At 38.3% G+C, this 20,518-nt stretch overlaps 1 protein-coding gene across 3 annotated transcripts in view; it reads left to right on the top strand.

Annotated features, from left to right (window-relative positions):
• Window positions 1–20,518, top strand: part of TTF1 (transcription termination factor 1) — a 47,117-nt gene that overhangs the window by 7,774 nt on the left and 18,825 nt on the right. For 2 of the 3 annotated variants that reach the window (XM_036751236.1, XM_036751235.1), the window contains 7 exons: window positions 680–897; window positions 1,359–1,544; window positions 3,166–3,244; window positions 4,566–4,696; window positions 6,974–7,211; window positions 8,093–8,182; window positions 14,362–14,427. In XM_036751236.1, the coding sequence (XP_036607131.1) occupies window positions 680–897; window positions 1,359–1,544; window positions 3,166–3,244; window positions 4,566–4,696; window positions 6,974–7,211; window positions 8,093–8,182; window positions 14,362–14,427 (1,008 nt within the window). Of the gene's footprint in view, window positions 1–679; window positions 898–1,358; window positions 1,545–3,165; window positions 3,245–4,565; window positions 4,697–6,973; window positions 7,212–8,092; window positions 8,183–14,361; window positions 14,428–20,518 lie in introns of those variants that run through there. The other variant, XR_005009921.1, reaches the window with a different exon arrangement.

Raw genomic sequence — 20,518 nt, 5'->3', positions numbered from 1 at the left:
AATGTTTAGAATGCTAGTCAGTAAAATTGAATTTTCTTACCAAGTAGACAAGAGTTGTAAGATAGAATTTTTATTCGTGATTACAACCAACTTTGTATAATTTGATTGGCTCACTGGCAGACAATGACACTTAAAAATTCTTTTATTTTTGACCATTTACCTCTGATTCATTAGAACTCAGACAGTTTTCTTCCAAATTTCATCCAGCTACTATGTTTACAAAGTTCTGATGGTTTGAAGTGATTATACAGAAGAGTTCATTTAGAAAAATAACCACTCAGGATTTCTTCTCCCACCAGACATTTGTTAGTTATGGTCTCATCCAGCTATTTATCAGATGTGTGGAGAAACACCTTCAGATCCCAGAATGACCTGGGCACAAAACTCCGGGACAAGCCCCTACTTACTGTGGGTTCTTATGATTGTACATTCCTGCTACTGTATGTCTTCTTTGAACTTAATGGCTATATTGCCTCCGAACAAGTAGAGAACTGAACCTCTTTAAAGTATACCTTTAATGGCTACTAGCTACAATAAATCCTTGTTGATAAAATGGAAAAATTCATTTCATAGCACCATTGATCTACCTGCACTGAGGGAACTACATTTTAAGCAAATGGTTAAAAGATACTTAAATAGATGGTGTTAGTTACAGATTCACATCTTTTCTCTTTCTTAGGTTAGTATCTACAAATGAGGAAAGAAGGAACTTGGAAGAAGCTGACAATTCAGATTTGGAAAATTTGTCTGAGAGTTTGATAGATCTAGATGTTGACTTGGATACTGCAGTAAAGAAGCTCCAAGAGTTTATTCCTAATGTGAAGGAAAGAGCCCCTGCTACAATAAAGCGAATGTATAGGGATGACTTAAAACGGTTTCAGCAATTTAAAGAACAAGGTAAGTTTATTTTGTAAGAAAATTAGAATCCTTAATGAGGGGAAAAATTTGTACTAAGGCAATAGGATAGGCTATACACTGAAAATCAACAAAACACTGGATTTGCCAGTTATACAAAAGAATGTCAATGAAGAGATTAAGAACACCCAAAATGTCACCCTGTCTTATCTTTTGTTTTTACCTTGCATACTGCCTTACATGTAGTTAAGAGTTCTGATATGGATATGGTATATCCAGAACTTAGTCCATTTTTAGGCCAAAGCCTAAATTACATGGCTTAGCATAAATTTTGTTTCCCATTTAAACACCTTCACAGTGTTTATTTTTGCTGGTTTCATATATCTGGGAATTCATTAGGGAAGCAGCAGAAGTCATTAGATTGCTCGAAGACAGTGGTTAGAAGGCTGATTTGAAAAACAGTTTTGGTTTTAATAAAAGATATTTACATTTTGAAATTCTAGGTATGCCTATTAAATTTGGCAAATTTTCTGCAAAGGAAAATGAACAACTACGGAAAAATGTGGAAGATTTTTTAGCACTGACTGGAATTGAGACTGCGGACAAACTGCTGCATACAGACAGATATCCAGAGGAGAAATCTGTTATCACAGACTTAAAAAGAAAGCACCAATTTAGGTGCCACATTGGTAAGTTGAGCATTCTGATTTCTTGATTAACATTCTGCATTTGTTTAAACTATTTTTGCCAATATTTACTGTAGAAGATTTCTTAGTATATCAGCATCCTGCAGCTCCCATGGCCATTGCCATGACAAAATTTTATGCATTATTTATATTACATACTGCATATCTCTATACACATATAATGTCTATAACACACTAGCTCATTGTCATTTGCCTTGACATCACTGTGGTTCTAAGGTCTGGTTCCTGGCTTTGCTGCTTCAGAAACTGGGCTTTGTCAGTTTGCTTACCGTTACTGTTTTGCATTGACCAAAGTCACTTGAGACAGTTGTATAAACAGCATTTGTAACCTTTCTAATTTCACAACAGAATGATCGTTAAAGACCTGATCAGAGCAGGCCAGCTGCTTCTGTTGTCAGTAATTTATTAAACTCTTGTGCCTTGGCATCCCTAGTAAAACCATGATTTCTCTAAGCCATTCCATCTTCTTCAATTTTAAGAGTCTACAGTTTTCATTTATTTATCTTGAGAAACAAAATTGCCAAATGGCCCTGAATATTTAGGCCTTCTGATCAGAATAAAAAAGTTTCTCAATAAGAAAACCCACTTGAGAAACCAAATTAACATCAGCAGATCACTTGATGGGTATAAGTAGATTCAAGGTAGAGGGAGTCAAATGGCCTCATGGGAGAACATTCTGCACTTATTTCCTTTAAAGATCTGTACCTGCCTGTTTAGCTGAACTGATTGTGTGCTGACTACAGGAAAATATGGAAAATACTAAGAAATTTGTGATTTTGAATAGACCAGGCAAACTGTATCCTTGATTACTTTCTTTTCCCTCTTATTTTTCCCTTTTTCATCTCTTTTCCAAACTAAATTATAAGTGGTTGAGTCTTATCATTTTTCTATATCCTTTTACAGTGTTAGGTGCTCAATAAATCAGTTGATGAATAGTCAGCTATCTGACTTTTAAATAGTCATTCTCTTTCATTCTCACATGGTAATGCTTATGATTAGTTTCTGTATCTTTTTCTTAACTCTCCTCATTGCAAAGATTAATACTTTTTTTTCCTATTTCCGTTCTTTAATTTCACTTGTAAATTTTTTAATATCTGTGGCAGCCATACAAAGTTGTAGGAATCCTCTCTGGGGAAATATTGGACTACGTGCTATAAAAGAAAATCTGTCTTTAATTCAAGCAGGATAATTTGGTAACTTTTAAGGTAAAAGGGATGAAAAAGAGTAAACTACTATGGAATTGTTCAGGTCACTCAACAATTCAGCAAACATTAAATACCCACCCTGTGTCGATACTGCTGCTTGCTTGGGCACATAGATATAACATAGATGCTTTACTTCTGATAAGGAGAAACATTGGTCAAATTGAGCCATGTAGAGCTTCACTAGCTTTGAAAATTACAGCTTGTAAAACATTCTGTAGGGAAATAGAATCATTTTCTCAGATTGTGTTATAATCATTTCTAACTTCCTAGACATACCAACATCTCTGAACAGTACTGGTTTAAGATGTTTTTATAGTTGTGGCTTGGTCTCATTCTTTTCACTTCCTGAAAATAGATTTTTATCTTCTCTAGATAACTACCTTTGTTTCTGATTTTAGGTGAAGGTATTCCCCGGCCATGGAAATTAGTATATTATAGAGCAAAAAAAATGTTTGATATCAACAATTATAAAGGCAGGTAAGAAAAATATCTTAGCAATTAGATTCAGAAAGTGTTAATAGCCTCAGTGATGATACTTTTCTAAAAGCCTACTCCCAGAAGGAGTAATATATTTCCACAAGTATTTGTGCATGAAAGTACAAAAAATATGATTTTTTAAAATTTTCACACGAGATATAAGATATTAAGATTTTTAAAAGTTTTATCAATATGTAGTATTCTTTATTTGAATATGGATGTATAATAATAGATATTATTTTGTTTTCTGAACACTAGGATAGAATATATATATATACATACAACATTTTAATATTGTTAGTGGAATTCCTTCTTTACCATTGCCCCAATTAAAGATTGTAATTATGATTAACACAAAGAATGCTTTTTGATAATACTAACTTTTGAGCAGATTCATTTCTTCAGATGGTTTACTTATGACTAAAAAAAATTTAAGGATGAATTTTAGAATGAAATAATTTGTCTTATGAAATCATCCAAAAGTTCTATAGTGAAAAATCCACCTTTCATCTCGTAATCTCATTAATATAGTAGAAAGAGCACTAGATTTGAAGTCAGAAGACTTGAGTTTGCCTGTGATCTTGGCCAGGTCCATTTCTGGCCCTGAGTTTCTTAACTCTGTAAAATGAGGGTTTGACTAGGTGATCTCGAAGGTCATTTGGAGCTGTAGATCTTGTGAAGCTATAAAAGGCTTCCTAGTTTAGGGTATTATTTGTATTACTGGGAAGTAGTTGTAATTACATTGAGAATATTTTTCTCAGTTAATATAGTATTATATGATGTAGTGTTGATATAGTTATATTTATATGTCTTATAGTTTTATAGTAATTGATAATAACATAGTTAACATAATTCTCTTAGCATTGCATAATGTCTGGAGTACAGGAAAAACTGGTTCAAGTTTCAACTTTTACCCTTATTTGCTGTATGACCATGAATAAACAATCCTCTTAACTTTTCCTAGCCTGAATAACTAAGACTCAAAGTTAGAGTTAGTGGAGGAAGTTCCTATAAAGATGAAATCTCAAGCTCTTGACTCAGATATAAAGTATTAACTTTAATTGAGTGAAATTGTAGAATCTTAGTGTTCAGAGGAATTTTAGAGTTTATCTAATCCAACCAGATTTCATTTTATATTTGTTGAATAAAATTGAGGCTCAAAAAATCCTATCCAGGGTTATCCAGAGCTAGTCATTGGCAGAATTGCAGCTAGAACCCAGATCTATTTTACTTTCCATTAAACCATTCTGTAACGGTAAGAAAATAGTTTGAAAGTCCATTGATTTAGATGCTTAGACTGGTTATATTTCTTCTTCCTTAGATATAGTAAAAAGGACACTCAGAAGTTAAAGAAGTACCAGTCCATACATGGAAATGATTGGAAAAAGATTGGTGAGATGGTGTCCCGCAGTAGCCTCTCTGTGGCACTGAAATTCTCTCAGATTAGCAATAGTAAGTAACGTGTTTTTTTTTTTTCCTCAGCCAAGGAAAAAGACAAAGTTTATTAAGGAGTCGCCATATTGGGTAGACTCTTAAGGAGCCTGAGGTTTTGTGACACTAATGCTAGTGGGCCAGATCAGTCTGAGCTGAGCTAGATTGAATCTGAGTGCTTTCATGGAGGCAAGATGAGATTTATATACAGAAAGATTGTGGGAGGGATTAAGGAGTGGTCTGGAGTGACTAGAAGAGGGGTTTAGAGAAGGCCGGGGTGACTGGAGTGAGGTCAGACTCCAAGGTGGGAAATAGCTGAAGGCTACCTGAAAATGACAGACAATAAGAGAGGTAGGGTAACAGAACTAAGGTATAGATATTTTGATCAGGATCAAGGGTGGGAAAGGGCCAGAAGGCAGTCCAGAGGTAACCAAACCTTGGAAGGCTAGGCTAGGCTAGGCTATTTGGGCTTGAAAAGCTTATGGCCTTAGGGGAAGGCCACATCTAGTGGGGAGATTCAAGGAGAGTTCAAGGGGGCTCCCAGAGACTGTACCCTCACCATTCCCCCCTCAAACAAATGGGACCCAAATTCTTTTGGGGTCCAAGGGGTAACGTGTATTTTCTGCTTTAAAAATAAATAAGATTGATGAAGCTGCATTTCAGAAATCTGAGCTAAATTCTATAAGACGATTTTATTTGCTCTATTTTTCATGAGCATTCTTAAATATTGATTTATTTCATTTACTGGTGTAAACTTGGTGAGAAATATTGGAAATCTATTAAATTGTGCCCTATGAATCAGTTTGGACTTTTTTTCTCTCCCTGTAACTGAGAAATAGTGGTAGAAGTGATACGTGTAGAAATAGATTTTTTTTGTTGAAATTTGTTTAATTGAATAGCTAAATATTTGAAACTTGGCTGTAAGGATTACAAAAATTTGTTAGTGATTCTTTTGTCCTTGAGTGTAGCAGAGGAAGTATTTGGCTGAGGACTCAGGGTCATTGTTTTGTTTTTGTAATCCAATGTTTGGTCTCTCATTTATGTTGGTTAGGAAGCTTATTTAGGGGATGAGCAAGTTCTAGGAAAAGTGATTTTTTTTGATCTTCCTTACATCAAAGGATTCCCTGATTTCTTCAGAAAGGGGGTTTCTCTTATCTTCTTTATTGTCTTCAATTAAAAAAGGACCCACATTGTACATTTATAATGAGAGTTAGAAACTGTCAGGCAGGGTTTTCCCTCCATAAAACAATACTGCTGTCATTGTGTATAGCTATTTTTGTATTCAGAACTTATTAACCAAAAAAAGAAAGAATGATACTAATAAACATAATTTTATTTTCTTATGATGTCATTGAAATGAGTGGACATTGCTGTTGCTAATGTAGAGTGAGGAAAAATCATTAACTGTAAAAAAAAAAATTAAATTTCTGGCTTTAAAATCCTTTAAATTCTATACCATAACTGTATTTCCCATGATTACCTTCAGTTCTTTTTACTTGACTATACTTTTATCCTATAACTCCTTAGAGATAAGGACTAGCCCTGTGGTTTTGTTATATGGGCAGTTCCCAGGCCAGTAAACTCCTTCCCCCTATGCAGGTCATCATCTTCTTTGCAACTTAGAAAGTTTCATAGAGCACTGAGAGGAAAAGTGATTTGTGCTAACTCCTAGACTCTAGGACCTAGGGTTGTATTTTTGTTTAGTTGTGATTGTGAGCCTGTCAGACGAGGATTGGTCCATGATTCTTGATTCTGCTATCCATGCAGAAAGTTAGAGTTTAAGAAAGCTACTTGGGACACTGAAAAATCAGATGACTTCCTCAGGATCACACTGCTAGTATGTCGGTCAGGGAGCCTTTATTATGTAGTACCAAGTGTTATGTAGTGCCAAGCACTGTACTGATCTCTGAAGACAGAAAGAAAGGTGTTTTCTGCTCTTGAGGAGCTCATGGTCTAATGGAGGAGACAACATGAAAACAACTATGCACAAACAAAATATGTAAAGGATAAATTGGAGATAATCTATGAGGGGAAGGTACTGGCATTAAGTGAGGTCAGGCTTCCTGTTGAAGGTGAGATTTTACCTAGGACTTGAAGGAAGCCAGGAGGTAGAGATGAAGAGAGTATGAAGTATTCCAGGCATGGGGTCAACCAGTGAAAACGTCTAGAGTCTGGAGATGGTGTGTGTGTCAGAGGTGGGACTGATGCTTAGTTCTTACTGACTTATGTGAGTTGATTTTGGGGCTAGCTCTCTCTCCACTGAGTCATACTGCCTCTTAGCTTTTCATATGTCCATAGAGATAAATCGTGGTCCTTGGAGTAAAGCAGAAACTCGCAGACTAATTAAAGCTGTTGAAGAGGTGATTCTAAAGAAGCTGTCACCAAAGGAGTTGGAAGACATAGACTCTCGGCTCCAAGAAGACAGTTCCCCAGAATCTTTATCAATTTTGCGGAAACAGCTCTACCAGGGCATATCTTGGGTAGAAGTAGAAGCCAAAGTAGAGACGAGAAATTGGATGCAGTGTAAAAGTAAGTGGTAAGTTTTAAGATTTTTCTCATATTTCATCACCTTCATTTCCAAATAGAAAACTCGTCCTTCTCTCCTTTGTAACAGAATAAAAAACGAAAAAGCAGATTAGCAAAACTAACCAACACATCAGTCAAATCCTGACAGTATACCTCATGAATTCCAGGCTGACTGTTGAATATAGATGCAAAATAAAAAATAAATCAGAAATTTGTGAGGCTTGAAAAAAAATTTTTTAAAGGAAAGAAAAATTCATTTTATAGGAAATGAATTCCCAAGGACAGATAATAAACTTAAAGAGCCTTAAAATGTATAGGAAAACCTTTTTAGAAAAATATTGATTACTCTGAAAAGAAATGGGATGGTAAAGAAGTACTGCTATTTATGTTATGGCTTCCTGATTGGTAGCTGGTGACTGTGATGACCCTTCCATTCTTAAGTTGATGTTTTATTTAGGTTTTGGGGAGAGAGAAGGCAGAATGTTAGACTGACCTTATTAGAAACTCATGTCACCAGTTTAAAGTTTTAACTTTCCTTACTTCCTAAATGTTAGCCTTAGGAATAAACAATACACATATATAACTATGCCAGGTCTATTATGGGTTGGTTACCTTACCAGTCAATAGCAATGACAAGGACTGTCAGTTAAGTAAATAAACTGTTAATTTGAGGTATAAAAATACTGAACCATGCACAGTATGCATATTTTTCTGATCCCTGATAAAGATGGCTGGAGTTATATCTGTGCAATAGAATCTAGTAAATAATAGAAATTGTATTAATATACCAGATGAGAGTAATTTAGTGACCTAAAATTAATAAAATGTGTATTTCCTATGGAAGCTTTTCCCTGAAATGATAAACTTGTATATTTGTCACTTTTAACATAGGCCTGAAATTCTAACCAAGCGGATGACCAATGGGAAGGTTGTGTACCGTGGGACAAATGCTCTGCGTGCCAAAATCAACCTTATTGAAAGGTACAAAAATTAAAAAGTGTTCAAAGCTAATCTCAGTAGCCTTTGAAACTTTTCATAAGGAGATAAATCAAAAAACACTAAAAAAAAAAGTATCTACTACATGCCAGGCACTTTACAAAGTTGTAAGAGATGGAGGTGAGAAAAGCATGCAGTCCAGGCAAAGAGGACAGCCTGTGCAAAGGCCAGTAATGAGAGGTGTGGGGGCGTGTATGAGGAACAGCAAGAGAGCCAGCTTGAACAGATCATAGGAAGGCCAGTGAGATTTATAAAAAGGGTTTATATGCCACACAAAGGAGTTTCTATTGACTCTAAAAGGCAATAGAGCTACTATTAAATAAGAGCGTAACATGGTTACACTTGTGCTTTAGGAAAGTAACTTTGGTTGTCGTGATGGATTACAGAAAGGGAATCCTTCAGGCAGGGAGACCAGTTAGGCTATTGCTCTAGTCCAAGCAAGAAATGATCAGAGCTTGAAACTAGGGTGGTGGCCATTTGGCTGGAGAGAAGTTGAATTTGAGAGATGTTGTGAAAGTTGAATTGAAAAGATTTGGCAACTAAATGCATATGGGAGGTTTAAAAAAAAAAAGCAGTTAGAGGCGATTCCAAGGTTAAAAATCTGAGTGATTAGAAGATGGTGGTACCTTTGAGAGAAATAGGCAAGTTCAGAAGAGGAGTGAAAATGGACTTGTTGTGCTTGATATGCCTACAATATAGTTGGTCCCAAAAAAGTCAGTAGGTAATTGGTGATTTGGGACAGGAACTCAAGGAAGAAATTGGGGCTAGGTAGGTAAACTGTGGGATTCATCTGCATAGAGATGATAATTAAATCCGTGGTAGCTGAGAAGGTCAAGGTGAGCCTGTGCAGGAACAGAAGAGACCAGGAGAGAGTCTTCTAAAACCCCCACATTCAGAAGGCAAGCTATGCAGGTTGATGCAGCAGAGGGGACTTTAGTGGAATCATTGTATAGGCAGGAGAACCAAGAGAGAGCAGCATCATGAAAACCCAGGGAGGAGAGAGACCAGAGTGTCTGGTGCAGCTGAAAGGTCCAGAAAGATGAGGACTGAGAGAAGACCATTTGATTTGATAGTCTTGGAAGGAGCAATTTCAGTTGAGTGATGAGGGCTGAAAAATGAGAGAGAAAGAGTAGACATCTTTTTCTGAGACTTTGGCTGTCCAAGGCAGGAGAGATATAGGGTGGTTGCCAAAGGATATCCCAGGTTCACATGAAAATTGTTTTTTTTTGTTTTTTAATGGATGTGGCAGACCTGAGTTGGTAGATACAGGAGGAATGAAGATAAGAGAAGAGGTTGATTGTGGGGCAATGTGCTGGGGAAAAAAAATAGGATTAGAGTAAGACTGGAAGAAAGAAGAAAGAGGGAATGATGTTAAGATTTAGAAGTGAGGATATGAGAAGATGTGTCTGCCCAGTGTAGAATTGAAACAGGTATTTTAAGTCTAAACCTCCATTTTTGCCAATAACGATTTCATTTTTCCCTAACCTGAATTTTCTCTTCCAACTAAGCTGGTCTGTTCACCGCCTGCCAAACATGCCTTCATCCTTCTTGACTCCATAGCTTGGCTCATGTAGCTCAGTGCACCTGGCACACCCTCCTCCTCTCCAAATCTTGTCTGTCCTTCCAGACTCAACTTAACATCCCATCTCTTCTTTGAGACTTCCCTCCTTGCTCCAGTCTGTGCTTCTTTCTCCCTCCTTTAGAGTCTTCTAATCAGAGAGGGCATGCTGGAGCCAATTCAGACCAGCTAGAGATCCTTTACACCTTGGAAATCAGCAAACCCTTCAAATCAAGACTTGATATATTGTTTTCTTGATTGTCTAGATTTAAAAAGGTGATGGGAAAATGTTAATGCAGATTAAACTTTAAAATGTGTTGGGTGGGATCTTGGAGAACTGCTTGTTTAATATTTACCAGTGCATCCCTACTTGTAATGCTTATTTTCTGCACTACTCATTTGACACTTGAAATATATATTCCCATCTCCTGTTAGAATTATCTCCCAAGGGCAGCTAGGTGGCACAGCGAGTGGCCCTGGAGGCAGGAGGACTTGAGTTCAAATGAGGCCTCAGACACTTGACACATGTACTAGCTGTGTGACCTTGGGCAAGTCACTTAACCCCAATTGCCCTGCCCCACCCCCCAAAAAAGAATTATCTCCCCAACTTGTTTATAAGCTTCCCATTTTATATTTTTTAAATGTTTGTATGTTCCCCACAATTCTTACAGTTCTTCTCTTCTGTGAATTTTTGTGTATCTTTTTCTCTTTGGCCATTGGATTTTTGTGCCTCTTACCATTTGGCTTATTGTGTTTTTTAAGGTGTTGTTTTCTTCAATTTTTTATGCCTCTTTTACCGAGCTGTTCACTCTTTCTTTCATGATTTTCTTGCATCGCAAACTCTCATTTCTCTTCCCAGTTTTTCTTCTACTTCTCTTACTTGATTTTTAAAATCCTTTTTGAGCTCTTCCATGACCTAAGACCAATTCATATTTTGCTTTGAGAATTTGGATGTAGTAGTTTTGACTTTGTTGTCTTCTGACTTTCTGTTTTGACCTTCCCTGTCACAATAGTAACTTTATATAGTTAGGATCTTTTTCTGCTGTTTGTTTACTTTTCGAGCCTATTTCTTGACTTTTAATTCTGTGCTAAAGTGGGACTCTGCTTCTTAAGTGGAGGGTACACTGTTCCAAGCTTCAGGTTTTTTGAGTGCTGTTTTCAGAGATAATTCTGTAAGTTTTCAGTTCTTCCAAGGTGCTATGATCTAGGAAGAGGTGTGTTTACTACTCTCCCAGCTTGTGCTCTGGTCTCTTCTGTGACCACAAAACTCTTTTCCACCCTGGGACTGAGACCCAGGACTGTAACCTAAATCCCAAGTATGAACAATGCAAGAGAGTCCTGCCCCTAATGCTACCAAAGGGACCCCTGTAATCTTCTTCTGACCTCCTTACCATCTGTGGACTGAAAAGTCTGGAAACTGGCACTGAAGAGGTTTTGTAAAAATGATGATTGTAGGGAACCACAGGTTTCTAGGGGTGCCCAAGACCCCAAAATACCAACACGCCGGGTCCTGCTGAAAGAATTCGACTCAAGCTTTCTCAGCCAAGGGAAAGGACAAAGTTTATTAGAGATTCACCACAATGGGCTGTCTTAAGAAATCCCACCCTTTGTGACACCTGTTTCCACAAGTGGGCCACATTCAACCTACTGAATTAGATTGAATCTGAGCCCCTTCATGGAGGCAAGATGGAGATTATATACACAAAAGTTGTAGGAGGGATTGTGGGGTGGCCTGGGGTGACTAGAGGTGGGGTTTAGGGAGGGTCTTGAGGAGGAGTCTAAGGAGGATAAGGTGGGGTCAGAGTCCAGGAACCAAGAGAATAAAACCAAGGGCAGGAAGTTCCTGAAGGAATATCAAGGTTGGGAAGTAACTGAAGGCATGCATATCTAAAGTAACAATAGAGGGCAAGGTTTAGGTAGAGATTTGGGCCTAATGATAATGTGAGGCTATAGTCTTTGGGAAGTAACTGAAGGCATGCATATCTATGGTTAACAATAGAGGGCAAGGTTTAGGCCTAATGATAATGTGAGGCTATGGTCTCTGGGGAAGGCCAGATCTAGTTGGAAGATTCAAGGACAGTTCAAGGGGGCTCCCAGAGACTGTATTCCAGATTCAAGGGGGTTCCCAGAGACTGTGCCCTCATCAGCACCAGTGATTTAGTTGCCCCCAAGGCCTACTGCTGGTTGGGTAGGGCATAGACTCTGCTCTACTGTGATCACAGTGCAGCAGACCTTTCCTGCTGACCTTCTAAGTTGTCTTAGCCTGGAAAATTGTTTCGCTCTGTACTTTTGTGGGTTCTGCCACTTGAAAATTTGTTTTGGGGGATTGTTTGGAATGGTTTGGGGGAGATCTGAAGTGAGTCCATGCCTTTTCTCCACTATCTCGGCTCCATTGGCACAAACATTCCCACCCTTCTCTCCGCTCGCATTCTTAGAGAGTAGTCCATATGAGAAACACTCAGAAAATAATTTTCTATTGATTTAAAATAGCACATATACAAGAAGAGAGAGGTGTATGAAGCGCTCTCAGAGAAGGCTTCCTAGAGGCTGTTGTTGAATAGTACAAAACTGGAGAGGAACCCAGAATAGAGAAAGCTATGTGTAAAAACTATAGTGAGGTGCACAGTTGGGAATGTAGTTTGGTAAACCAGCTAACAGGAGATACTACCCTGGGTATGAAGTGGAACAAGTATAGTTAAGCAAAAAGGAGCAGATGAATAGAGATTATTAAATGCAAGATTAAATGTTTTATTTCATTTAAGAGGCTGTTGGGGCCATTTTAGTTATTTGGGGATGACTAGCCAAAATGTTGCTTATGAATTCTTGCTACTATGTATAGATAGATTAAAGAGTTGGTGAGTTAGCTTTAGTGTTCAGTAAATTGCTTTTACCACACACATCACAGTTTCAATAACATTAAGTAGAAAATAAAATTTTAAGAAGATTGTTGGAACTCTTGACATTGAGAGTGTTTGGGCTTATAGTTTGTATTTTGAATGTTTTCTTGGTCCTCTTTCTTTTTTATACAGTTACTTCCCAATAAATCATACAAATACCCACTGAAAGGTACTCTTTCTTAAAAAGTAGCAGTTAAGGAAAACCATCAAATACAGCAACAGACTTGTGTAACATTCCGCACCTATAGACCACCACCTCTTAGCACAGATGAAGTACATTCCAGCGCCAGTCGTCTGGAATCCACACTGGTCATTGCATTTGATCTCGAGTTCTGTGCTGTCTTCATTTATATTATTAGTCATTATGTCCATTGTTTCAATTCTGCTTTCTTCTACATCTGTTCATAGTAGTCCTCCCATGTTTTGCCAGTTCCATTATATTTATATACCACCATTTGTTCAAACATCTCCTAGGAGCTTTTTGCTCCTACCAAAAAAGTGCTGCTATGAATATTTTCATATACACAAGGAGTTTCATTTATTGATTTCTTTGGGTTAAAAGTCCAGTAGTTGGTTTGCTGAGTCAAAAAGTATGAATATCCAATTTACTTTTCATGCATAATTACAAATTGTTTTCCAGAATTGTTAGACCAATTCCCAGCTCCTCTAATAGTGTATTAATCTTCCTGTGTTCTCACAGCCTCCTCAGCATTGACTATTTCCATCTTTTACCATTTTTGTCAACTTGACAGGTGTGAGGTGATGCTTCAAAATTGTTTTATTTGTGTTCTTCTTATTACTTAGTCACTTGGAACATTTTTCACACAGATGTTGATAATTTGCATGTCTTATTTTTTAAATTGTTCATGTCCTTTGACCACGTATCTATGGGGAAGTGGCTCTTGGTCTTAGATATTTTTGTCAGTTCCCTAGAGAATTTGAATGTTAGAGTTTTGTCAAATACTGGATATGATGATTTTTTTTTCCAATCTATGACTTATCTTATTCTAGCTACATAGATTTTGTTTATGCAAAAGCTTTTAAAGTGTAAATAATTGAAATTGACGGTTTTATTTTGTCCTTTGTAATTTCCTCATCCTTATCTGGTTATGAATTTTCTTCCTAACCATAGTTGTGAAAAATACCTTTCATTCTTCACTAATTTTTTAAATAATGTGAATTGTTGGATTTAATCTCTTAGCCATTAGGAGTTAATTTTGGTATGTTGTATACAATGTTGCTTTTAACCAGAGGTTCTTAACTTTTTTTAATGATGGGGTTTTTTTTTATTCCTATGGCAGTTTGGTGAAGCCTAAAGACCTTTTCAGAATAATATTTTAACTGTATAAAACAAAATACATAAGATTACAAAGAAAACCAATTATTTCGAAATAAAGTTATCAAAAAAAATTTTTTTTAGCATTCATAGACCCCAATTTAAGAATCCCTGGTCTAATTCAGCAGGCAAACTTATTTTCTAGTTTTCCCACAAGTTACTGAATCCTTCCTCCAAGAGTTTGTGTTCTTGGATTTCCCAAATGCTAAGCTACTATATTCCTTTGCTGTTGTTTACCTAGTCTATTCCATTCATCTCTTTTGTTAACCATTGGTAGGCCTGCTTTATTCTGTTTTCTGCATTTATTGTTTGGTCAATAAGTGACTTGATGTATAACAGATTTGATTAACAAATGATTTTGATTTCCTCTCAGGTTGTATCAAACAAATGCACAAGAAGCTAATGAAGTTAATTGGGAATACGTTGCTGGTGCCATTGGGTAAGAACATTTGTTTGATGTTAGGCTAATCAGAAGTAATGTTCATGTAATATAAATGTTTCCATGTAAAGAAGTGGCCTGTAAATTTTTAGGAACAACATGAAACTAACATGTAAGATTTTTAGAGAAGTATTAGTAATTTCACTTCATTTGAAAAGGGAATTTTATGTATTATAATACCTAACCAGTAAGAGATGAGTGAGTTTTCGTTTTGCTCGTCTCTATGACAACAAACATTTTTTACTTTTCCTTTGTGTGACTGACCATAATATTGACCAAATCATGCTGTGGTCAGACATGTAAGGTCTTTCATTTTTCTTTTCAAATGAAGGATCTGCTTTCTTTCCCTATCCCCTTAACCCTTGTTACAAACATGTGTACTCAAACAAAACAAAGTGGCTGTGCCCAGGTTAAACTTAAAAGTATGTCAGGTGGGCTTTCGGAGAGCCACTTCTTAAACACTTAGCAGTCCAAACCTACTTAAAAAGCTTATTTTCTTCTTTACTCATTTGACATTTAAGCACACACTCCCCCTTCTTGTTAGACAATACACATATAACCAAACTGGACAAGGAAAACCAGGTGCATCAAGGACTGATCTTGTAGGCAGAGGCTTCCTAGAAGACATCCTTGTTGGATGGGGCTTTAAAAGAAGGAAAACTCCAGCACATCTCCATAGAACTTAGCAGCTGCCTGGAAGAGAGACAAGCTTTCCCTTGGTCAGCCACTAACCATTGACTGGTCTCACATCTCCCAGCTCTTTTCACTGTTCCTACAGCAGCCATCATTAGGGACCACAGCTGAGCCTGTCCATACCCTTAGCTTGGGGAAAAGAAGGGAACAAGCATTTAATAAGTGCTTACAGATATATGCCAGGCACTGTGCTAAAGCCCTTTAACAGTTAGCTCATTTAATCTTCACAACAACCCTGGAAGGGAAGTGTTAGACAGATAATACACAGGAGGCACTGGAGGCACTCCAGCCTCTAACAGGTTCGCTCTTGATCTGGTCATACAGGAAAGACAGCTTCAAAGGGGTTAATAATAAGCTTTATTCTAGTCTAGTTTTCTCTGACGGTATTGCTGATAACGGAAGCACTACAAAGTCCTACAGTATTCCCTAATCATCCTTCTAGAAGGGGCCAGTGAGAAGGGCGGGGGCAACTACCTCTACATCTTAATGGGGACAATCAAGACAGGCACAACTTGTGCATTCAACCCTAAAGGGTTTCCCTAAATCCCCTCAAGCCTCAAGGGGGGCCTGTTGAGGCAAATACAGATTCCCCCCTCCTGATCCTTGATGGGGGCCGATCAAGGCACACAGCATCCCAGCTTGTGCATTCAACCATAAAGGTTCCCCAACTCACTGACCACTGATCACCTACTTTATAGGGTATCAGACAAAGATTGCCAGCAATAGCCTTACAAGTTTACATCGCCTCATCCCTATATCTCACTGCTCAGTCACAGTGGATGTTTACGGTTTCAGGACACATGTTTATATTTATCCTTTTATAATGCTGCGCAAGTGTGGTGGTTTTGAACCATAAGCCTGGGAACTCAAATCTAATACCTGGGAAACAGAGTTTGTTATGGCTGTGGATCCTGGGAAACTGAAGTTGTTACGGCCATAGATCCTGGGAAACTGAACTCTAAGAAATAATGACAAAAATCCACTTTACACACACTAAAATGCACCTTACCTACAACACTAAAATTTACCTTACACTCCACCCCTCCAGGATCCTGGCCTTTACAATCTAAACAAGTAACATTTGACCCTTACAGTCTGCACAGATGACCCTTGGCCCTTAAAATCTACACAGGTGACACCTGGAGTCCTCGAGCCAGGGAACTAAAACATAACATTCACAATCCATAACAATATAACAACAACAATATAAGCTATGACGTTATACATGCTACAGACATTGTGTTGGGTGTCACTTATATAACAGCAGTATTCTGCAATAACATAAACATTGGCCATCGCTTACACAAACATGCCGGAGTGGCGACATGCCTCAAACAGACACAAGAGTAACTTTCCCTTTTTCCCAACAACTGTGGCCACAAGGCCTAAAAACAAAGCATATCATTTAGTATAGAACGTAATACTCGGTATGTAATATGGCACACAGTATGTAACATGACACACAGTATGTTAACATAGCACATAGTATTTAACATTGTATTCAGTATATAATATAGCATTCAGTATGTGACATAGCACAGTGTGTAACATAGCATACCCACACACTTATACATTCTTTGGGGGCTGTGAGAAACGTGGTTTTGGCGATCACTGGACTTCCTAGGCAGGGCCAAAGCCCTGAAGAAGAACCCTGTGATAATCCCTAGGGAAGGCTGTACAGACCACAGGACTCCCAGAGGAAGACCAAGTGGTAGCCATCCCTTAATCTGTGGGGATCACAGGGCCTCCTAGGGGTCAGACCCTAAGGAAGACCCAAGTGATGGCCCCTTAGGATGGCAGTAAGATCACAAGGCTCCCGAGACAGGGCCGGAAGTCCCATGTGATGTCCCCTTAAGAAGGCTGTGCAGACCACAGGGTTCCCCAAGGGAATCCAGAGTGGTAGCCCTCTTAACACCGCAGTGGGGATCACAGGACACCCCAAGACAAGATCCAGGAGTAAGCCTGGCGAGCTTCCGCTGCCTGTTGCTTCCCTTCACTTGACCTTAGGGAAATCCATGTGATTTGCCCATTCACACCCAAAGAATTCAGGACCAGAGTGGGCAGAGGAAGGCATTTTATTACGCTCCCCGGGAGAGCGGGTGCAGTGCTCACGGGAACACTCACACCGATACAGCTGCAGGAGCAGGGGTAACCATTCCCTCCACTCCTGCTAGAGTCATGGTTAGTTTACAATCTTTGTTTTTTACATAGTTTTCCTAGGTTATACAGTTTATATAAATAGGGTAATAAGGATACAGAAGCAAAAGTGAAGTTAATTAGATTTTCCTTGTCTTAGTTTAGGATTAAACTATATTCTTTTACTTCCCCTACTTTCCCTCTTTAACATATGCAAATGATGCAAATCAGTAGGCCTGGATTCTTGACCAAGACCAGACCCTAGATAAGCCTGAACAGGTTCAAGTGGGTTTGGCCTCTCTAATTCCCTAGACTGCCTTCTCAAAAAGTATGCACATGTGTACAAGCCTCTGACCTCTCACCTGACCGACCTTGAGGCCTGGTCTCTGCTAAAGCTGGGGTGGGGGAGGGCAGGGAAGCACACCTTAGTTCTGTGGAAACAAAACTCCTCCTCCCATTTCTTACAATTTCCCCCTCTTCTTTTATTCAAATTTTTGTTTCCACATTTTTAATATTCCCTTACTCTCTTTCTCATCTGAATTTTTCTCCTTAATCATCACCCCCTTAAATATGGGAAGGATTGATCGACGCATTGAAAAATCAAAGGGGGCAGTCCCCTTTGTAAATACAGATACAGAGACCCAAAAGAAAATGATAATGCAATTGTCCCTTTAAGATTCAAAAGTCTCTTCCCATAAGCTGTCTGGCAGGGAACATCAGTGAAGTCCTCTGGTCCTTGGTATTTGTTCCAGCCATCTCCAGCATCTTCTTCTTGCCTTCTTGTAGGAACCAGCTTTCTTTCCATTCTCCTACAAAAGTTACCTTAGCACAATTTTCTAATCCTTATACCCTGATCATTTTTACAAATTCAGAATTGGAACTTTGGCCAATTGCCATGTTTAAGAAATTTTACATCAGAACCCAGTTCCTCATACTTTACATTAACTCCCTACATACTTTACTTAACATACTTTACATTAACATTTCCTCACCAGGAGGATAATATTTCACTAAGGAATTAACAGCAGACTCCAGCACCTACCTAAATACATTAGATAACCAATTCTTAACACAGTACATATATAAAACTTTTAGTCATGCCATGTTTCTTTGATGGCATGTACGAAATAAACCACAAGCCATTCTTCTTTTAACATTACTAATTGTAACAAAGCTTTAGACAAGCATGATATTAACCAAATAACAAAATATTCTCACAAGCCCTTGACCTAATTGTCTCCATACCATTTCCAAGAAAAAAAACCTAACTTAACACTAGTCCCAGTCCTAGAGTAATCTAAGATGTTCCATAATCAATTATTTTAATAGATTCACAAAACCTTCTGATTATAGAAACTTGCCACCAAGAGAGTAGGGACTTAGAGTAAGGGGACCATATTTTCCCCAGCTTCCTGTCAACTCCAGGCAGAGGCTGTGTCAAACTGCAAGCTGCATTGAGCCAGGCCTAGTCTGCCAGGTTTCAGTTGAGGCATCAGGTCAAGACGGTCCCACCTCAGCGCATGCTGAACAGTTGCCCCCTCAACTTTGCCAAGAAATCATACCTGCAACTCATGCCTGCCCTCCCACAGGGCTGCTGCCATCTTGGGTCAGCCTTCCTTGATACTCACACCTGGAGTTAAGACTCAGAAAAACATTCAGTTAACAGTCCCATTAAAGGCAAGTTCCAATGATCAGTGACTATAAAGTCACATTGCTTCAGGAACATCCTTAAAGCTAGCTCTAAATAGCTTGCATGCATTTCCTCCCTTTTTCATAAAATCTTCCCATTAAGATCATAAGTTACTCCTCTAACACATTTGCATCAGTTTCTCCTCTATTTCTCTATTCTTCTCTAATTATACCTGATCTGAAAGAATTGAACCATATAATTTTTCTCCTTATGTTTTAGATGATGGAATGAATTCAAATCTACATTTAACTTTTTCCATCAATACATAACTATTCTACAACTTCTCTCCTAAAGAGACTTACTTTGAAATTCCTTTCCCTAAACTGAAAATGTCTCTGATTTAGTTCCAGGGATTAATTACACTATTTGTATCAATACCTAATTGCTCTTATATCACTTTAAAACATCTAAGGACCCTATCCCACAAAGATACAATATAACTTTATATCCCAGCCTTAGTCTATGGGATAATGATTCAATAATATTATCTCATAAAACTTCTTCCACCTCTCCCTTTTCGGATTTTTGCTCCCACACTTCTTACTCACTCCTATTCTCAATTTGTTTGAACATTAATTCACATTCTTCATCATCTGTTTTTACAATCAACATTTTTACCCTCCCTCCTTCATTAAAATATACCACCCCCATACCCTGAATGGCAGTTTTGGTAACCAATTGTATAATACAGGGTATACATAGAGGTAACAAGAATAGGCCACATAATGCTAGCAGGAAGACTCCAATAATTTGTTTCCACCAGGAACCCTTGAACCAATCAAACCAAGAAGGATCGAATGGACTGGTCCATGTCTGAACTGGGACATGTGCTAGTTTCCTGATACTATTAGTAATTTCTTTTACAGCCCGTGCATTATCATCTATTTTTATGCAATAACTAGAGAGGTTGAGTTTCCCACAAACACCTCCCTCTTCTGCTAGCAAATAATTAAGAACCAATCTATGTTGCAGTACAGCCTCTCTGGTTTGGGTGGCCTGATCAGCCAGTAGGTCCAATGCCTCGGCAGTCTGGTTGTTGATAATCTCTACCACAGATGAGTTCGGTATCCCCAACTCCCATCCTGGGCCCATGTAGCAGGCCCATAGGTTTGAACAATTCTTTGTGGGGGCCACTCATCTCCCCACCCACTGGCATCCCTGGTGACTGTTAGGGAAGTATCTATCCCCCGCTTGAACCTCTCACTTGGGGGGCATTAGATCATCATATAGCTGTATTCCCAATTTGTTCCCTTCTTGTCCTGCTAAAAAGGAAGCATTCCAAAGAAAGGGATAATATTGCTTATCTTGGAACCCCAAGGGCCCTCCTTGGTAAGACCGGGTTCCATTCCTTCAATATTGGCACCTCCACAGCTACTCTGTCCTTCTCCACTCACACTTTTCTACCCGGGGGCTACTTGTTTTGTTACTTTTACTCCAAAAAGTATCAAAATGTCCAAAACAAAAACCATTATCCCATCCCCACTGTCTATAAGGATCCAGGAGTATTCCACTAGTTTTTCTTTCTGCTTGACACCTTGCTATAGCTACCGAGTGCCAGAAATTCTGACCTAT

The sequence above is a fragment of the Trichosurus vulpecula genome, chromosome 3, assembly GCF_011100635.1.
Source record: "Trichosurus vulpecula isolate mTriVul1 chromosome 3, mTriVul1.pri, whole genome shotgun sequence".
Taxonomy (NCBI): Eukaryota; Metazoa; Chordata; class Mammalia; order Diprotodontia; family Phalangeridae; genus Trichosurus; species Trichosurus vulpecula.
This window is presented reverse-complemented; position numbering and strand designations above follow the sequence as displayed.